This window comes from Chrysemys picta, chromosome 15 (assembly GCF_011386835.1).
Source record: "Chrysemys picta bellii isolate R12L10 chromosome 15, ASM1138683v2, whole genome shotgun sequence".
Taxonomy (NCBI): domain Eukaryota; kingdom Metazoa; phylum Chordata; order Testudines; family Emydidae; genus Chrysemys; species Chrysemys picta.
Window position 1 is genome coordinate 15,918,529 of NC_088805.1, and position 19,726 is coordinate 15,938,254.

Consider the following 19,726-nt stretch of genomic DNA (forward strand, 5'->3'; position numbering starts at 1 on the left):
TCTGAGCTGCAGCTACATTTGCTTTTCTGTTTGTCCTCTTTCCCTGGTTACAGGAATTGGTCTTGGCCTCAAAAATAACTTTTAGAACTTTGTTTCCAACTAACGTAGTCTTTGACAACTTCATTCTTGATTGCCAAAGGTTTCTTTTAGCTTCTTGATTTGATTATATTCTTTAATATGTGTTCCACATTTGTGAAGAATAAGATAACCTTCCCATACTTGCATTTATTCTTTGATGTTTTCTGTGGCAAAGCTTTTTAACACTCAGAAAGTATGTGTGCGCAAAAAACCTCTTGAACAAGGACTGTATATGAAGTAGGAATATTGAAAAGGGAAAAACTATTTATTGAGTTGAATAATTATTTGAGATCAGCTCTTCACCATGCTATTTCCTATACAATAGGTATTTTTCATTTACTTGAATGTTTAAACAGCTTCATTTATGGTTGGGCACAAAATTCAAAATGACACATATTGAATAAAAGCAAAGCAGGATCAACTACAAATTGCATTTTAAAGACTTCATTAAAGACTTGTAAATCCATAAAAGTACTATTGTTTGTTTTCTCTTATGCTACCAAAGAAAATATGCAAAGGAAAGTTTAATATTGAAAACATTTAGATTTTGTATAACATTAGATATCCTGAATAATACAGTAAACTTGTGAGACTACAATATGAATTCTTTAAAAGGCACAGAGAAAAGGGAACTTTTGAAATGTGAATACATGTGTTGTCAGTGTACTTATCTTGACAGTTCATAGCAAAAGTGTAAATTTGTTCCTCCTGTCAAGGGGTAGCATTTTAGAATGGAAGTATGTTGCATCTATGTGGATGATGAGAATAATTACACAGTGTTTATGTTCCTACTATAAAGTCTGAAAAGGTCACCAGTAGTTTATTATTTTTTATCAGGTTTTTCCCACTAAATTTCATTAGATTGAGCCTGAGCCTGAGGTGAGCTTTAGAGCCCCTATTTTCTGCCTAGATGCTTTGTTTATATAACTGTTTTCTGTAAAGAAATGGAGAAAATAAAATGTGATAGAAAATGTAGGACTTCAGGTATTGAGGGTATGGGGGGAGGGAGTTTTTCCCGGTCTACTTCATTTATATAAAATGCCTTTTTGTATATAAGCTGTGTTATGGAGCTTATGCTCCCCACAGGTGTGTGTCTATACACAATAGGCTAAATTTGGTGACAGTTTACAGTGGTATAAATTACCCATTTGGCCTGACTCTGATTTCACACTACTGGATATCAGGAGTAACTGTATTGAAATCATTGGCGTCATGCCAATGTAGAACTGGTATGAAATCAAAACCAGACCTAATGGTACCTTACTTTTCTTACTGTGAGTGGTTTTTCCTACAATCCCTCTTCTGCCTCATTGGTTTGTAAGTTTCATGTTTTATAAACCTGTTGAATGTGAAATCAGTACAAGTTTCTCTACTTCACTATTTATACCTCCATTTAGATTGCTGCTGGATTTGGCTGGGACTTCCCTGGGAATTGTGCCAGTTTCCCCTAGGCTGAATTTGGCCTATGGGATATCAGAGGGCAGAATCAGGCTCTGAGGGCAAGATTTTCAAAAACGGGCACCTAACGTTGGGTCCCTAATTCTGTATTTAGGTACCTGAAAAGATAACCCCAGAACTGCAAGGGGTTCAGCAGTTCCTCAGGCCTGCCTGTTTGTAAGTGTCTAAATACAGATTTAAGAAATTACCTTTAGATATCCACTTTTAAAAATCCTGGTCTAAGGTTTTATTTGCTGGTTAAGTTCAATACATTGAATATAACACTGTGTAAGTTATTTAATGAGATTTTAATACAGATATATCAGTGCCTGGCATTAATCTTTATAAATTGCAGTCAAATCATCTACTGCTGTGAGTTTGTTCGTATATATATTGATATATATATATACATGAATGGTCTCGTATATATTGCATTTTCCACTGATAAATGGTGAGTCGTGTAATGACAGTAACCTCTGACTAATGTGATAAGTAAAAACTTCCTTTCAAAAACAGCTAGCTATACTAAAATGTAATCATACAACCTGGATATGAGAGCACTCCTCTGTTTTTTAAAACTTGCTGGGGTTGGCGACTCTGCCCATGAACAACAGGCAGCTGGTGCGATGCTCGTAGATGAGAAACAGAAAGGGACGGTCAACGACGAAGCGAATCTGAGTGGAAAGGGGCATGAACCCTACCGTGGTCACAGCTGCAGCCTCTGTGCCTTCCTCGTTCACAGTAATCGTGCCTTGGTGATTGAACTGTAAAAAATGGGACAGAAAATGCAGAATCCTTTTGGTTAGACTTTGAAGTCTTAGTATTTTGTCTTTCGGTGAATTGCACTAGAATTAATTTGCTGAAAGAATGGTGAACTTTAATTACAACATCACATCTTTTCTATCCTGCACGTGGCTTTCTTGTGTTTTCACTGGTAGTTCCTATATGGCTCAGTCCTCTGGCTTTGGCAAAAACCCTTTCCTGACTGGTCATGACCTAACCCCTCCCAGAGATTTAAAGGCATAACCTTCATGATGTATATAGTCTACCACCACTGGTTCTCAACCAAGGGCACGTTTTCCCCTGGGGGTACACACAGGTCTTCCAGGGGCTACATTAACTCCTCTAGATATTTGTCTAGTTTTACTACAGGCTACATAAAAAGCACTATTGAAGTCAGTACAAACTAAAATTTCACACAGACTGACTTGTTTATACTGCTCTGTATACTATACACTGAAATGTAAGTATAATATTTATATTCCAATTGATTTATTTTATAATTATATGGTAAAAATGAGAAAGTAAGCATTTTTTTCAGTAATAGTGTGCTGTGATATGTGTATTTTTATGTCTGATTTGTAAGCAAGTAGTTTTTAAGTGAGCTGAAACTTGGGGGTACACAAGACAAATCAGACTCCTGAAAGGGGTACAATAGTCTGGAAAGATGGAGAGCCACTGGTCTTCCACTATGTATGGAAAAACAGACCCCTTATGTTCCAGGAGAGGCAGGGATATTGTGTTACTTGCCTAGCTAAGCTGTGAATTATTGTGCTTTGTTGCCACACTTCAGATGACAGGAATTAATAAGTAGGAAGAATGAGTGTAGAAGGGGAAAAATTACCACATCAATGATGACTTTCTCCGTTGATACTCCAGAATAGTCGCCATTGTTGTCAAACAGTGTTTCTATTCCCATGGATTTCAGATAATCAGTCAGGTCATAGCTCTTCTCCAGCTTAAATTTAGGCAGAACTACCTCTCTTGTTCTAGTAAGAAGCAGAAACATTAAAGGTCTTAGAGAAATATACATCACATTCCTTAACTATGCATGTCAGTTCCATTCTTATCAAGCAGGCATGACACTGACATATACAGGAGTCCTGCTCTCTGTTCTCCCAGGCTTAACTTTCTAAAAGGTAGGACCTGGTCTGTCTAAGCAGTTTTTCTAAATCTAAGGTAAAAAAACTATTAATGTAGTACATGCTTATAATACTTAAAAGGCTTAACATCAGTTGTATTTCTACAGTACATAGTCCTGTTCAGATGACATAGGTATTATCAGCATATGCAACTATCTGTTATGGAACTCCCTGGCACAATAGGTTAGAGGTTTACCAAGTACATACAACAGAGGTATTTGTTTTTTAAAAGAGAATTCATTGTTTATTCATAGATTATAAGGCCAGAAGGAACCATTATGATCATTTAGTCTGACCTTCCACATAACACAAACATAGCGTTTTGCCAAGTTATTCCTGCATCAAGCCCATAACTTCTGGATGACCTAGACTAGCGGTTCTCAAACTGTGGGTTGGGACCCCAAAGTTGGAGGACTGGCTTAGACTTGCTGGGGCCCCAGGCCAAAGCCCGAGCCCCTGCACCTGAGGCCAAAGCCAGAGGGCAGTGGGGCTTGGGCTTTGCCCCCCCTCCCTGGAGCAGCGAGGCTCTGGCAGGCTCAGGCTTCAGTCGCTCCTCTTGGGGTCATGTCGTCCTTTTTGTTGTCAGAAGAGGGTCATGGTGAAGTTTGAGAACCCCTGAGCTAGACAATATCTTTTAGATCCAGTCTTGTTTTAAAGACTTCAAGTGATGTAGAATCCACCACATCTCTAAGTAGGTTGTTCCAATGATTAATTACCCTCACTGTGGAAAAAATGTGCCCTTCTTTTCTACTCTGAACTTGTCCAGTTTCAGCTCTCCACCATTGGATCTCATTTATGCCTTTGTCCACTAGATTGAAGAGCCCTCTGCGATCAGAAATCTCTCCATATAGGTAGCTATAAACTGCAATCAGATCACTTCTTAACCTTCTCTTTAAGCTAAATAGATTGAGTTTCTTGTAGGGCAGGTCATTCTTGTGTCCCTTCTGAACCCTTTCCATTTTGTCAACATCTTTATGAAGTGTCAACACCAAAAATGGACACAATGTTCTGGTAATGGTCGCACTAATGCTTTATATACACTGTACAAGCTCTACTCTACTCTACATTCCCCTGCTTATACATCTAAGTATCACACTTGCTTTCCTACCCACCACAAAGCACTACGAGTTTATGTTCAGTGGGTTATCTGTTATGATTCCCAAGTCCTTTTCTAAGTCACTGATTTCTAAAATAGTCCCCCCTTCCTATAACTGTGACCTACATTGTTGGTTGCTAGATGTATAACCTTGCATTTAACTATATTAAAATGCATATTGTTCAAGTGAACCCAGCTTAGCATGTGATCTAGATAATTCTGTAGAATATACTTGTCGGTATTATTTATCACACACCAATTCTTATGTAATTTGCAAACTCTACCACCTACTATTTTGTTTTCTTCCGAATCATTGATAAAGAGATTGAATAGCATTGGGTCAAGAACAGATCCTTGTGGGATCCCACTGGGAATTCTCCCACTGGATGATTTCCCCCCTTACAATTACTCTTTGAGATCTATCATTTCACCAGGTTTTAATCTATTTAATATAGACTGCATTGATTTTGTATAGTGCTAAGTTTTTTAAATCAGAATGTAGTGCAGTACTAAGTTAAATATCTTCCAGAAGTCTATTATGTCAACACTCTTACTTTTGTCAATTTAAATTTATATCATCAGGAAACTATATCAAGCTTGTTTGACAAGATTTGATTTTACCTGTTTGTCATGCTCTTTTGCCATTTCTCCACCACCTGAGGGGTCAGTTGCTTCTCCAGTGCTTTCATGCCAGATAGTTTGTTTGGCAGCACAATCAGCATGCTGATGTTCCCCACATATGGCAGCTGGAGCACACCACAGTCTAGCTCATGGTCTGCAGCAGCCAGGAAGTTTCCTTTGGTCTGCATCATAGGAACCTTTATTGTTTCTTTCTCATTCAGTCGGAAGGTCCGTTTGTTTGTCATTTCCACTGGAAACTTGTTTTCCCAAGTTCCTGGTAATATAGCAGAAAACCTCATCCTTATTTCTATATATAATTATAGTTTGTAAATGAAAGATGTTAACATATAATTTTAGTGAGGAAGACTTATTTGCAAATATCATTGCAAAATGTAGCCTGGCTGATGGTTTTAAGTTGTGGCTGGAATAAGAGGGAATTCATTGAGGCATCTTAGAAGTAAAGGGCTAGTTTTCAAAACATGAATACATGTAAAAATGTAAGCACATGATTTGCAAGTGTGTGTAGATGACCAATTAGATGTTTGTCTGACTTTGCTGTACACATTTAAAGGAGTTCTAATGCACAGGCTGGTCTCAAAAATCACTCTAAAATATAAAGTGGAAATCATTTAAAAGATACCTGAGAGAAAACATAATTGTTTGAGTTGTTGTGCAGATTACAAGCTTTAAAAGATTTGATGTTGATGTTTGCAGATCAGTGTAATTCTGCTCAAAATTAGAATTCATCTTGTATTATACTGTCTCATCAACATTAACTAAATACAGCTAAATTTTAATTTCCATGTGGAACAAAACATTTACATTTTGTATATCAAAGCTTTGACTTCATTAAACTGAACACATTTAAACAAATATGCTTCTTCCTGGACCATCACGGGGTAGATTATCCAGTTTTTTTTATAGAATTGGAAGGGACCCTGAAAGGTCATCAAGTCCAGCCCCCCGCCTTCACTAGCAGGACCAAGTACTGATTTTTGCCCCAGATCCCTAAGTGGCCCCCTCAAGGATTGAACTCACAAGCCCCTGGGTTTAGCAGGCCAATGCTCAAACCACTGAGCTATCCCTCTGTGAGGTGCTGCTCACTCTTGACTCCAGTGAAGCTGAGGAAGTTCAGCACTGACAGAATCAGACCCAAAGGACCTGATCCAATTCCCATTAAAGTCAGAGGAAGTCTTCCTATTGAGGTCCATGGGATTTGGATCAGGGCTGCGTGAAGATGCTCTGAGGGTCCCAAGTATGCATTAGTAGTCCAGTGAAGATACTACATTAAAAGAATGTAGTTGATGATCTGCTTCTTTAATGTAATGTATTCATAATGATGGCTCTGGAAGGAATTAGCCTTGTTTCTTTGTAGATGGACAGGCACAGTTAGAATTTTATATATTACATTTATTTTATTTTGGCTGTTGGTATCTCCTTTTAAAATCAGGGGTATTAGATGTAAGTGAGCAAATAAGTGTAGAGCACAACAGTAAGTGCATGGAGGAGCTAATACTGGGGAAGTATTGAGCCAGTAGTAGTTAGATTTAAAATAAAAAAATCACCTTTTGGGAGGATGAAGTTTTTTTTTCCAGATTGTTTTTTAAAGGACGGGGGATGTCAAAGGGAAGCAGTGTGCTAACCCTAGGACTCATTCTAGCAAAGGCATGATAACTTGCTGACCTAATACGGGATGGTGGGTTCGCTAAAGGACTGGGGTGTGAATGCACAAACTTCAGGATAGGGCTTAAAAATGAAGTCTCAAAAATAGCCCCAGACTTCTGTTACACCTTTTAAAGGGGTTTAAAAACCAGCTATGTAGCAACTTAGTCAGTTTCCCACTATATAGGCACCCAATGTAAAGAGGGTAGGGTGGGTATGATGAATCCTGTCTGTCTCCACTGACTCCTTGCCCCATTCCTGTCTTTCTCCACTGGCCATTTGCCCCAGTCTCTTCCTCCCTTCCCTTCCCCCCACTCCATCTAATCTTAGTCTTTCCCACCCATTCCCCACCCCATCTAATCTTAGTCTTTCCCACCCATTCCAAGACCCTCTCCCCAGGTTCTTCATACCATTCTCTTCCCTCTCTGCCCCTCCCCTGCACCAGTCCCAGTATTTTTACATGGCCAAAAAAGCATATTTGACAACTTTAACTGTTTGGGCTGAAAGTTATAAGAAACTGAAAACTGTGTCTTATAATGTGATGTTTTTGGGCAGTTTAACTCCAGGCAGCACTACCAGCTCTACCTATAATTAAAAACCTTACAAGAGACCACCTTACAAAACCACCACCACCCACTTGTTTGCCCAAAGTATCCCAATCAAGTGAATGCTGTTCTGCTCTACCTTTTATTAGAAGACCACTTTTGTTAAGCTAATAACTTTTGTCAGGCCCTTGAGTAGACTGAGTACAGATCACACTGTGTATATATTAAGCTCAGAGTCTTTGTCCCTGGCTGATTCTCTGGGTTCTGAATACTTTAAACCTCTTTATAAATGCGTTGGACTGAATTCAACCCCGCTGTAGCTCCCCTGAAGTCAGTGGAGTTGCACCTGCTTAAGGTAGGACTTAATTTGACCATTTACTTACAACACACACTGCAGTGATTCTTCCTGCAAGAATAATTTTGCATAGAGTCCCTCAGCTGTGACTGTTTTTCCTGAGGTTATGGTTTGTATCCATCAATTGCCTCCTTGTATTATATTTGGATTGTAAGCTCCTTGGGGCAGGGACCGCCTTTTTGTTCTGTGTTTGTAGAGTGCCTAACGCAGTGGGGTCATGATCCAGTAGTAGTAGTAGTAGTAGTAATAATAATAATAGATACAAATTCTTAATACCCAGTGGGACTATGAAATAAAAACAATTATTGTGGCCTAAGTTGTAGTCTAGGGCAGTGCTTCTCAAAGCTGGTCCGCCGCTTGTTCAGGGAAAGCCCCTGGCGGTCTGGGCTGGTTTGAAAGCCCCTGGCAGTCTGGGCTGGTTTGTTTACCTGCCACATCTGCAGGTTCGGCCGATCGCGGCTCCCACTGGCCGCGGTTTGCCGCTCCAGGCCAATGGGGGCCGCGGGAAGCAGCGGCCAGCACGTCCCTGAGCCTCTGCCGCTTCCCGCAGCTCCCATTGGCCTGGGGGCCACGATTGGCCGAACCTGCGGACGCGGCAGGTAAACAAACTGGCCCGGACCGCCAGGGGCTTTTCCTGAACAAGCGGTGGATTGGCTTTGAGAATCATTGGTCTAGGGTTTTGATTCATTCTTGGTTCCTCAGATTGACATGTGCTGTGAAACATAAATTACTGAAAATTGAAATTTCGATTTTTTTTTTTTTTTTACCTTTAAAGTAAATACAGTTGAGAATCATCATCAATGTTGTGGGGTTGATGTTCACCAGAGCTTCTTTTATTAATCCTTTGGTCAGTTTCAGGATGCGCTCGTTGGTTTTAGTGATGAAGGCAGGGTCTGAGAAGTCAGATGATTGAGCCTCAGCAAAGTAATAATTTTTCATGTTGTTTCTGAAATCATCCATAATAGAAAATTGCTTCCGAATATAAAGATCATTGACCGATCGCAGTGTGTAACCGAAATTGCGTCTGAAGAGCCGGTGAGTTAGTTTACGGAAGAGGTTGTGAATTGTCATAATCTCATACTTGGAGCTGGCGTTAATGAAATCTCTGAAGCCTAGAACAGAGAGTACCTCCTGGTGTGTTTGTCCCTTCAGCCCTAATGAAATCATAGCCATTGCAGTGGAAATACCAACAGGAGCCATCAGAATGTTATCTGAAGAATTGGCTCTCTCCTTCAGACTCCGATAAAGGTTGAAGCCAAAGTTTGCATTGAGGATGTTGAGACGCTGGATTCTGGTTTTACCAGGGAATAGCTCAAGAATATTTCCTTGCTGAATTTCAGCAACCATATAGGGATATGGAGAAGCATCAATTATGTCACCATAATAATCCTCATCAAATATCTTTTCCAAATCTAGATAGTCTTCCTCTTCGTCTTCCTCAGCAATCAAGTCATTGGTTATAGTATTTGCCTTATGGAACCCTGGTGGAAAATTAGGCATATTGTGGGTTTCATTTTCATGGGGCGAACGGGGATTTATAGCTTGATCAACGCTTTCAAAGTGCTTATTAAAGTCTTTGATCCCACAAAATGCAGATGTTATGACGAAAGAGAGAACGAACAAATGAAATAGGAGCTTCATTGTGACAGGTCAGAAGCTGGAAGACACAATATATCATAGTGAGAAACCGTATAGTACCTGAGTTTTAAGAGGTTACCCTTTTCTTCAGTAGGTTGTTTAATTTAATGTTGAGTCCTACATTGGATAGTTGGCTGGCTCCTATAATTTTTTTGGTGTGTGATAGCCTTTCCATTTTAGTGGTGCCTAGTATAATTAATTCATGCTCATATAATATCTCAAGCCTGGACCTGTCCTGGTCTGAGACCTTCAAGTTAGTTAAACAGCAGTTGATTTCTGTCATTGGAGAAAGTGTCATTGCTTCCAGCTTGTTTTACACACAATTAGCCATCTACTAAAATACCCAGGTCTCTTGTATATTATAAAACTTTAAGCTGTAAGAGTATGTGTACTTTAAAAAAAATTAAAAAGGCTGAAGTCTGATGGACAAAAGTTTCCAAATGCTTGAATTTAGTAGGAAATCATTAGTTTAGAGCACATCAGAGATGCAAAGAAAACATGACAGACAAATGCTTTATATTTGTAAAACATACTTTAAACATAAACCAAATGCAATGTTTATGGGCAGTTTCTTTGAAAGGATGGAATTGAATGAGGCTGGAATAAAGGAGATCTAGGGATATAGCACAATCCCACAAGACATATGCACTTTATTTACTGAGATTAGTATAATTGGGACATGCGTGCGACTTTGCCAGGTCATATTGCCATATTGAGGTGCTTGGTTCCTTAATTGTATAGGTTTTCTGTTCCAATCCACTTCATCATTTCCTTTTTTTTTGCCTAGATTTTTGAGGGAATTGTTTAGTTTTAATATTTGGTTTTCTGAGCATTGTACCTATTATTTATTTGATTTTTGTGTAGGATTATACAATATATGGTACTCCTTTTCCAAAGGTGGGATCTCTATATAATTAAAACTAGAGCAGCAATAGCTTTGGTAATTATTAGAAATGCCAGTGTTTTTCTTAGAAAGAAGGGTTTAGGATCAAATTAAAATGAAAGTAGCCTCAGTTACTTCCTCAGGGAAGGTGCTTTGGTAGAACCTGTTTTTCTTATGGAAGATTGTTCCTCGGTTATATGCATGCAACTCCTGTTGATCCCACTGAGTTGCATGAATGTCTCAGAGGGTAGAATTTGAACTTATGGCTTTAAAATCAAGAGCTGGGCTTACATACATATTGTGTAAGAGACTAGAGACCTGGCTTGCCAAGAAGCTGGGTACCCACAGCTCCCAGAAACAGTCCCTAGATATTTAATTGATCATATTGATTGTCTTGGTTAGTGACCTAAAATACATGCAAAAACTGTAATTGGCTGCTGTGATATCAACTAAGGATGGAATGGAAGGATTTGATAATATGCCGTTCTATGACGGTAAGGGGTGAAAACAGTTTGAAATAGTGGCATTCAATGGTACTATCCTACATTGCAGGTTCTAAACATTTACCTTTAACTAAAATAAATCCTATCTGGAACAAGAGAAATAATTAATTTTAACAAAATCTGAGGTAATTTGTGTAGCCACGGGAAACTGGTTTAGAAATCCTGAATTTGACTTTCAAAGACCCTTATTTAAAACAGACAAAATGTTTAAAAAACAAAACAAAACAAGGAGTGGAGGAAAAAAAACCTTGGAAGAAGTTTTCTAAGAAGAGAATGTAAAGCTGTTCTTAAACAATGAAATAGAGAACTAAGAGGGAGATGGAAAGAGAAATATTTAAACATTTTTGTAGCATCCAGGTAATGTATCAGTCTCTCCTTTTCCCATCTGTTGATGTACATAAAGAATGAAAATGAATTATCTTCGCATTGGGAACCTTAAAACCATTTGAGATGAATATTCTAGATTGAAACCGAACATTATTTAATCCTTAAGGACTTGTAACAGAACAGTACTAAAATCTGTGCTAAATAGTGAGTGAAATATTGTAGTCTTAATAGCTCACCTTTTTTATTATCATTATTTTTAAAGTGACTGACTGCTACATTTTTGTTCCATATGGTTAGAGGTTAAGGTACTTCTCTGGCAAACCACTTCTGTGCAATAATCACTAATGAAAGACAATGCTGTCTGTGATTCCTAGTTTTATATTCTCACCTTTTCCATAGACTAATGTATTGTTTACCCTCATTTTATTGTGGGCAAAGCATTCTCCCCCGCTACTGGAATATATTTTTCTTTAAGATTTTAAATCCAGCTCAAACGATAGTAATGTTCCTTACCTCCAAGCCACTGTGTAGAGAGGAATACGTTGAATAGCTAGAATAAAGTGAATTGCTGGGTTTAAATCTGAACTTTGATGCTAGTAAATTGTATATCTCCCAAAGTAAACAGGCTCTAAATCAAACACTGCTAAATTTGCCTTGTCAGCCAAAACCCCTCTACTTGCTTAGTAGTCTCTGCCAAGTGATTTGTTGCTTCTTCCGTGGATGTTTTGTTGAGGTTTTTATGATTTTGTGGAGTGCTTACTTGCTTTTGCTCTGTGTCTGTGGGCTTGCAGGATGTGAAAGATTTTCCTCAAAAATTGCGTGCAAGAATGTGTATACTTTTGGATGATGTAACTCGCTAGCTCTTTCTGTAGCTGTGCACTGTATATATACATATGACACACACAAAACAAAGTTAAAATAACATGATTAAGGTTTCAAAGTCAGTCACTCAAAAGTGACTGCTGTTCATTACACTGGTCATAATTGTTTCACAGTGACTTTCTTCTCTCTGTTTGTTGTATCCACCTGTTGGTCTTGTCTCTTCTTAGATTGTAAGTTCCCTGATGCAGGGACTGTTTTTTTGGGACTGTGGGAATGTGTGTGGATGTGTGTAGTGCTTGAGCCCTGATTGGGTCTTCTAGGTACTACTACAAAACAAATAATAATAAACAATTCTAGTAATACTTTGATAGATGAATAGAAATCGCTGCTTGTTCGAGTTCATCAGCAATAAAGTAAGTTGAACAGCATTGTCCTCACCTTACAGATTGCAGGAGGTGGTGATCAGAATCTGCATTTAATCCTCAAGCCACATGTTCTGCAACGCTAAATTATCTTTTGTCTTATAGTTAGTCTATAGCTCTACAGTATTTCATCTGTAGCAGAAAGTAAGATGCTGTTTAATCAGCTTTGAAAACTATTATTGCTAAGGCGGTGCAACACAATTAAATGACTATTCTTACAATATGAGTAATTTTAACAGTAACTACATGATTTTATTAATATATTGAAACAGATGAAGAAACTAAATTCTGAAATGCTAGAACAACATCAGAATATGAGGCTATATTGACTGATTCTTAACAAGTGATTAAATATTGAAATCCCCTAATTATTTTCTCCTTTTCATGTTAGCTCACCAGACGTTTGCCACCCATCAAGGAGGCCAAACCCAGGTTACAGAAGCTCTTCCGTGACTTTTGGCTGTATTCGGTGCTTATGGGATTTGCTGTGGAGGGATCAGGTAGTAAAACTTCCAGTGGGAAAAGATGCATTGATGTTCCGGTAGACTTAGGTTTATCTAGTTTGCAAATCAGCTGTTTAGCAGAGATTGTGGAGATCTAGAAGGACTAGGGGTAACTGGGAACGGACCACAAGGCAGGTGTCTTACCTCTGATGACAGACTGCATTGTGTCCAAAGTGCTGTACTTTGCTGTGGACTAGACTACAGAAGTGTACAATTTATTATTGTTTACATCCTCAGTTCACAAGTGGCATGGCTCGTTGGACTCTGTGAAAATATAAGTGTGTGATGGCTGTGAACTAGCATGGGCGGGTCAGGGATGAGACCAGGCAAATTAGAAACTGCTTATTCATTGAGAGGTTTCACCTGCAGCCATCTGAACAGGTCTATTACATGCTTGGAAAGTGGGCCATTAGTTTGAATGTACATACCTGAATGTGTGAAAAGATGGTTTAAAGAGGTAGCACAAAACTTGGTGATACTTATTTTCGCAGTTTGAATCTTAATATAGGTTGGCGATAACCAACTGAGGATCAGTAGAAAAATCACTAAACTAATTTTAGGTTTCTATAGTAGCCAGATCAGTTGACACAATATAATGGAAGTATATTAGGATGTTTCTCCTAGACATGGTTTGTCTTTCTCTCCCCTCCCTGCCCCTCCAAATTTCTACTACAGGTCTTTGGCCAGAAGAATGGTATGAAGGGGTATGTGAGATAGCCACTAAGTCTCCACTACTTACATTTCCCAGCAAAGAACCTCTTCGATCTGTCCTTCAGTACAACTCTGCCATGAAAAATGACACAGTGACTTCTGTAAGAAACAGTTTCTTCCATTATGCTCCTTCAGACTTTAAATAATATATTGGATAGTAACAAGTAGATGCTGCTTAGAACAGCAATATAATGTTTTCACTGACTCCCTTCATTAAATAACAGCAGCTTTCCAAATGCACTGCTGCATCCTGTAAGCTGTGCATGACTTAACAGAACAAAAAGCAAGAGTATTAAGTAGTACAAGTGTGTTTTTGTTAGCGGCAACAATCCTCTATTGGCTAACTACAGAAATCAGGCCTTTGTGGGAAGGGAAACCTAATGATGTTTTTGTGTTTTCTCCTTGTGTGTCTGGCAGATGAAATCTGCAGAACAGTGATGGGATGAATTTGGTTTTGGAATAAAATGTCGTTCTGTAGTTCTCTCTATTAAAGTGGCTCCTAGCTGAGCCTTCATCTTTTGCCATTGCCTATGGCTTGGTATTTGTCCACTTTTCTCTCCCTATGTTTTCATGATAGACTGTAACAGAAAAATGTGTGTTATTGTTTACAACAGGGGTCGGCAGCCTTTCAGAAGTGGTGTGCCAAGTCTTCATTTATTCGTGGTAATTTAAGGTTTCACGTGCCAGTCATACATTTTACATTTGCAGGGGCCAGCAGATGGAACCCCAGACTGGCAGCGGGCTGAGCGGACCAGCGGCTGGAACCCCAGACCGACAGCGGGCTGAGCGGCTCAGCCCACTGCCGGTCTGGGGTTCCAGCTGCCAGTCCCGGCCACCGGCCCCGCTTCCGGCCCGGGATTCCGTCCATCCAGGCCGGCAGCAGGCTGAGCGGGGCCGGCGGCGGGGACCCCAGGTTTACAATGTAAGATGAAAAAAGTCAAGGATGAATGACAAGTGTAAAACTGAGAGCCAAATTCTTTGCTGGTATAACTTCATTCATTACTCCAGCAGACAGTTTGTCCCTCACTTTTAATGAACTGTGTTGAGCTGTATTTCTTGAACTTGACCTCTTCTGAGTAAGAGCATTGATGTTTCCTGCTGCCGCACTAATGCATCATATGCACTATTCCAGTATTTCACTGTGTGTCACCAATAAGTGTTATGTGCCTTTTTATCTCTTCTTTACTTGGATGCAAATGACAGTGTGAAGGTTTTTTCTTTTTAAAGGCATGGTATAATCAGTGTGTAACCTAAATTAAACCTTTTCAGAATGCAAATAAAGATATTGCCACCACGTTGGCTATCTCTTCTTATTCTGAAGTTGCTTACGTTTAGGCTGAACTGAATGAGTTACGGAGCACCATCATAAATCTCTTGGATCCTCCTCCAGAAGTGTCTGCTCTGATCAATAAGCTGGACTTTGCCATGTCTACCTATCTACTGTCTGTTTACCGTCTAGAGTACATGAGGTATATATTTATTATTACAGGTTGGTTTTGTAATCTTTGGTTTCTGGCATTTCATGAACCCTTCAGCCAGACTTGGACAACATAGGGTGAAATTCTGATTCTGTTTGAGTCAATGGGAATTTTGTCATTGACCTCAGTGGGGCCAGGATTTCACCCATGGAGTGAAATCTTCATCTCTGCCCAGGCCCCTTTATGGCAGGCAAAAGGGCTGTTGTGACATAAAGCGATTCCAAAAGCCCCAAACTCCTGGTGCAGGCACAATGAAGACAGCCATAATGCTGCTTTTCGAGGAACCTCTTATAAGTTTAAAACATCCTCAACTCTCTCGCCCCTGGACTGCGAGTCCTGTGCTAAACCTCTTGGAGGCATAGCACAGAATCTCATCCATGATGCTTCATAGTTATCATGGTTATGGAATCAGTAGACGCAATATACAATTGTTGCTCTTGACTGGTGCATTTCGGCATTGCAAATAAAAATACACAGGAACAGACACTGGCAAGTCAGTACATTAAATTGATACAAAATTCCTAATGACTGCTATCAAAGAATGTCTGTGGGTGAGAGCTGAAGAGGGCTCTTACTGGAGAAGATGGGAACAACTGCTAAGCTGTATGCCTGTTTGGCATTAAACAATAAGGACAAATATTTTTATTCACAAAAGCCTTTCAAACATATTGTAAGTACAGTCTTTTAAATACTGGTAGGCATTGCCATATTGAGCAAATGCAGCATGTAAAGAAGAGTGGGGTCTCTGTTTGTAGAAATACACCAGAAACAACCCACTAAATTGGTGAACTTTGTGCAAGTTTTTCCACTTCTAACAGCAATGCGAATTTTTTGCCTAGTAGCAAAATATGTTTTCCCTAAACCTTTAACTGAAAACAGACCCAAAGGCTCAGGTGTTAAATCTTCCTGTATTTTAGTTTCTTGATGTGTGGGTATGTACTATAGCAATGTTTCTTAAACTGGGGTCCCCAAGGGTATCCCAGGATGTCTGTGGCCCCTGCTGATTGACTCCTCCCCCTCCCTCCCTCAATTCCTCCCCCTTCCTCCCAGTAGCTCCTGAACACTAAAAATTTGGCGGCTCAGCAGGGCTAAGGCAGGCATCCTAATTGCCCTGGCTCCGCACCGCTCCCGGAAGCCGCTGACATCCCTGCAGCCATGGGTGGGGGCAGGGGGTCTCCACGTGCTGCCCCACCCTGAGCTCCGACTCCATGGCTCCCATTGGCTGGGGACACCCCACACCCCAACCCTCTGCCCCAGCCCAGAGCCCACACCAAATTCCCTCCTCCACCCAAACTCCCTCTCAGAGCCCACACTCAAACTCCCTCTAGAGCCTGCATCCCCTCCCACACCCAAACTCCCTGCCCAAGCGTGGTGAAAGTGAGTGAGGGTGTGGGAGAGCGAGTAATGGAGGGAGGGGGAATGGAGTGAGCAGGGACGGGGCCTCAGAGAAAGGGCGGGGATGGAGTGGGGACTCGGCGAAGGGAGCAGGGCAAGGGCTGAGCAGGGAGGCTTGGGGGTCCCTGACAAATTTTAAATCAAAATGGGGGTCCTTGGGTTGCTAAAGTTTGAGAATCGCTGCACTGTAGGGATGAGGCATGGTTTCCATGTTTAGTTTTGTGTGAATGTGTTAAATTATTATCCTCCTAGGGTATTGCGTTCAACAGACCAAGATCGCTTCCAAGTGATGTTTTGCTATTTTGAGGATAAAGCTATTCAAAAAGACAAATCTGGTAAGATTACCTAGGCTATATGCTACCTGAGAAAGTAGCCTTTGTCTGGCTAGTATCTTTTAGAACAAAATTAATGGAATTAGGTCAATTTTAAGAACCTGCATTATCATTCAGTTGCCAGTATAGACAAAGCCTTAGAGAATTGCAAGTCACCTTTATGTTTAGAGTAGTTTGGTCATTATTAAGTTTTGACTTGAGTCAGTGCAGTATGTGCGTACCCAGGGAGATAAGTCCTGATAAATATAGCTGTATCTAGTAGGTATACTAAGTGTTTCAGTCAAATTTCCTACAAATTGTGTGGGATATTTTTTATTTGCTTAAAGTTTATGCTAGCAGCTGATACTAGCTGAAAACCATGAGGGGAAGAGGACTAAATCAGACAGGACAGTCTTCTCCATGAAAATTTCACTGATGAAACAACATTATGGTCACTTGTCACTATATGCATAAAGAGGTTTGATTGCAGTTTATGGAACTACTCTCTGGTTCTCAACATGTTTTGGATAGCCCATTGGCTCAAAACCATTGCCAAAGATTTGTATTCAGAGGGAGGTTTTGTGCAACTCCTGCCCAAGTGCTTTTTTCTGAAACTCCTGAAGTTGATACTTGGTCCCATCAACACTTTGTTGTTGGATTATTAATAGCGCTAATTTAGTCTGCAAATGTGATTGGAATTACGCTTCCTCCCCATCCCCCACTGAGAAATGTACCTGTTTATCTCTTGTCATTTCATCTGGATTATATAGAACTGCAGCAAGTGTAGGGTAGTAAAGATGTAGGAAGGGTCCCTTGAGTATAAATACCCCCTATTAAAATACAGTATAACCTGTAGAAACCACTCTTACCAATTCGCTAAACTATTCATGTTTTAATTTGAGATATTCCATTGATAAACAAAGTGACTATTCTGCAGAGCTATGGCATATAAGAGCCGGAGGATACTACTAAATGCTACTTTCAACTAGTGGTGGCTTATTTTCAACTTTAAAAAAAAATTGTTCTTGCTGGAATGAACACTATTTAAAATAAGTGGTTCCCCACTTGTGAGGTAACTCCCTTCTCTCCATGTGTCAGTATATAATGCCTGCATCTGTAATTTTCACTCCATGCATCTGAAGAAGTGGTTTTTTACCCACGAAATCTTATGCCCAAATAAATCTTAGTCTTTAAGGTGCCATCGGACTCCTTGTTGTTTTTGTGAAATCAGACTAACACGGCTGCCTCCTGATACTATTTAGAATTGTAAAGCAGCTTGATTCAGTGTTGGCTGAGTACAAATAAACATGTTTAACTGTTAATGGTGCAGTATCCAAGGAAAATTTAATTCTTATAACAAAGCACAACGTTTTTCTTGATTCTTCTCCAGGTATGATGCAGTGTGTGATAGCTGTTGCAGATAAGGTGTTTGAAGCTTTCCTTACAATGATGGCTGATAAAGTAAGCTATGTGGGAAGGAGAACTACAGTGTAGTGTGTGTGTGTGTGTTCATTTTGTGAAAGTCTTTTTAAAAACACAAAAGTGTCATGCTTCTCTTTGGAATATCTAGGCTAAAACTAAAGGGAATGAAGAGGAGCTGGAGAGACATGCTCACTTTCTACTAGTGAATTTTAACCACATTCACAAGAGGATCAGGAGGGTTGCAGACAAATACTTATCTGGTCTTGTAGATAAGTGAGTATAGACATCCCTGCTATATTACCTTTTTCACACGGATTACTTGGTTATCAAGAAGAAGAATGCAATTGAATAGGGCATTCATTTAGATTTCGTGACTGCCAGTTCTTGTTGAACAGTCATTTTGTATATAGCAAAGATGAAAATTTCTGATGATTAAAAGAAGGCCTATAGTACTACTAAAATGTTATCCTGGTTCTGAAATCCTTGCTTAGTTACTATTGCAATCCTCTTTCTAGTATCCACACAAGATGATCACATCACAGAATGTTAAATAAATGCAAAAATATACTCTGCTTTATCATGCTGTGTGCAATTCTACAAAGCCGTCAGTGCCCTCCGCTGGCCAGTAGTTTATAGTGCATTTAGTATGTGTGGTGACAGAAAATACCGAAAATCAAGAACAAAACAAAATGTAGGTTAAAATGGTAATCTGCTCTTTAGTTCCCTTTCCTTTCCTCCTTGGCACACTTGGGTGATACGGAGCTGAAGTAGTCTAGCCTGATGTTATTGCCTTGACTTTCAATGGGAGTTGTGTACCCGATTGCCTCTGTGCCCTTGGAAATCTCCCCTCTTAGAGTCTGCCTTCAAAAAGAGCTTTTGACAACTCCAATCTGTTGTGAGCCATGATCAGCTTAATCCCTTATGTTTGGTATAGGTTTACACATAGCTACATTGCTCTTTGTGTATATTCTGCTCCTTTTGGTGAAGGCATAATTTTTTTCACCTCTGTCTATTCAGTGTGAACTTGTTTTATTTTAGGTTCCCTCATTTACTGTGGAGTGGAACTGTGCTGAAGACCATGTTAGATATCCTCCAGACTCTGTCACTCTCTCTTAGTGCGGTGAGTACTTTTTAATTAACCCTTTTATTGCTGATAGAAAGTGCATGTATATTGACCAAAGTTTTCATAACAGTGGAACAGAGATACCAGATAATACTGAAGGTGCATGTTTGCAAAACCTATCTTATACATCATTCAGCAATGAAGTGGCTAAGTGGTGTAGTGTTCCCCCTTTTTTTTTCTTTGAGTTAAATTATTCATTTCACAGTGATAACGATTTTGCCTGAAGATCTGCTTATTTGGAGTTTTAAGTTGCTCGATAATATCCAAGAAAAGACACCTTTCATAATAACTTACATTTCTGAAATCACCTTAAATCCAAAGATCATAAATTGTTACAAACATTATTAATCAGTTAAAACTCAGAATTCCTATGTGAGGTGAGAAGTGTGCAGTCTTGTTTGATTATTTTAATTTAGGATTAATCCATTATTGTATGTAAAGTGTTTTGAAGAAGGAAAAATGCTATAGAAGT

General features: G+C 39.6%; 2 protein-coding genes across 4 annotated transcripts in view; one reads left to right on the forward strand and one right to left on the reverse strand.

Moving 5' to 3' along the window:
* Positions 1–19,726, forward strand: part of PI4KA (phosphatidylinositol 4-kinase alpha) — a 92,195-nt gene that overhangs the window by 41,642 nt on the left and 30,827 nt on the right. For all 3 annotated transcript variants that reach the window (XM_065568378.1, XM_024105693.3, XM_065568379.1), the window contains exons 20-26: positions 12,703–12,811; positions 13,490–13,626; positions 14,861–14,994; positions 16,651–16,733; positions 18,100–18,170; positions 18,280–18,404; positions 19,170–19,251. In XM_065568378.1, the coding sequence (XP_065424450.1) occupies positions 12,703–12,811; positions 13,490–13,626; positions 14,861–14,994; positions 16,651–16,733; positions 18,100–18,170; positions 18,280–18,404; positions 19,170–19,251 (741 nt within the window). The remainder of the gene's footprint in view (positions 1–12,702; positions 12,812–13,489; positions 13,627–14,860; positions 14,995–16,650; positions 16,734–18,099; positions 18,171–18,279; positions 18,405–19,169; positions 19,252–19,726) is intronic.
* Positions 325–11,720, reverse strand: SERPIND1 (serpin family D member 1). The gene is made up of 5 exons (XM_005281084.5): positions 11,581–11,720; positions 8,484–9,373; positions 5,155–5,428; positions 3,140–3,284; positions 325–2,279 (listed from the first exon to the last, which is right to left on the reverse strand). The coding sequence occupies exons 2-5, from the start codon at positions 9,355–9,357 to the stop codon at positions 2,088–2,090; spliced, it is 1,485 nt and encodes a 494-aa protein (XP_005281141.1). The 5' UTR covers positions 9,358–9,373; positions 11,581–11,720; the 3' UTR covers positions 325–2,087.

What these genes read in the sequence shown, in the direction of transcription:
- SERPIND1 (XM_005281084.5), bottom strand. Translation starts at nt 9,357, where the DNA reads ATGAAGCTCCTATTTCATTTGTTCGTTCTCTCTTTCGTCATAACATCT. An exon ending in CAAAAGAGCATGACAAACAG is followed by an intron (nt 3,285 to 5,154) that starts GTAAAATCAAAT and finishes GCTTCTTACTAG; the next exon opens with AACAAGAGAGGTAGTTCTGC. An exon ending in AGAAAGTCATCATTGATGTG is followed by an intron (nt 2,280 to 3,139) that starts GTAATTTTTCCC and finishes CATTTTTTACAG; the next exon opens with TTCAATCACCAAGGCACGAT.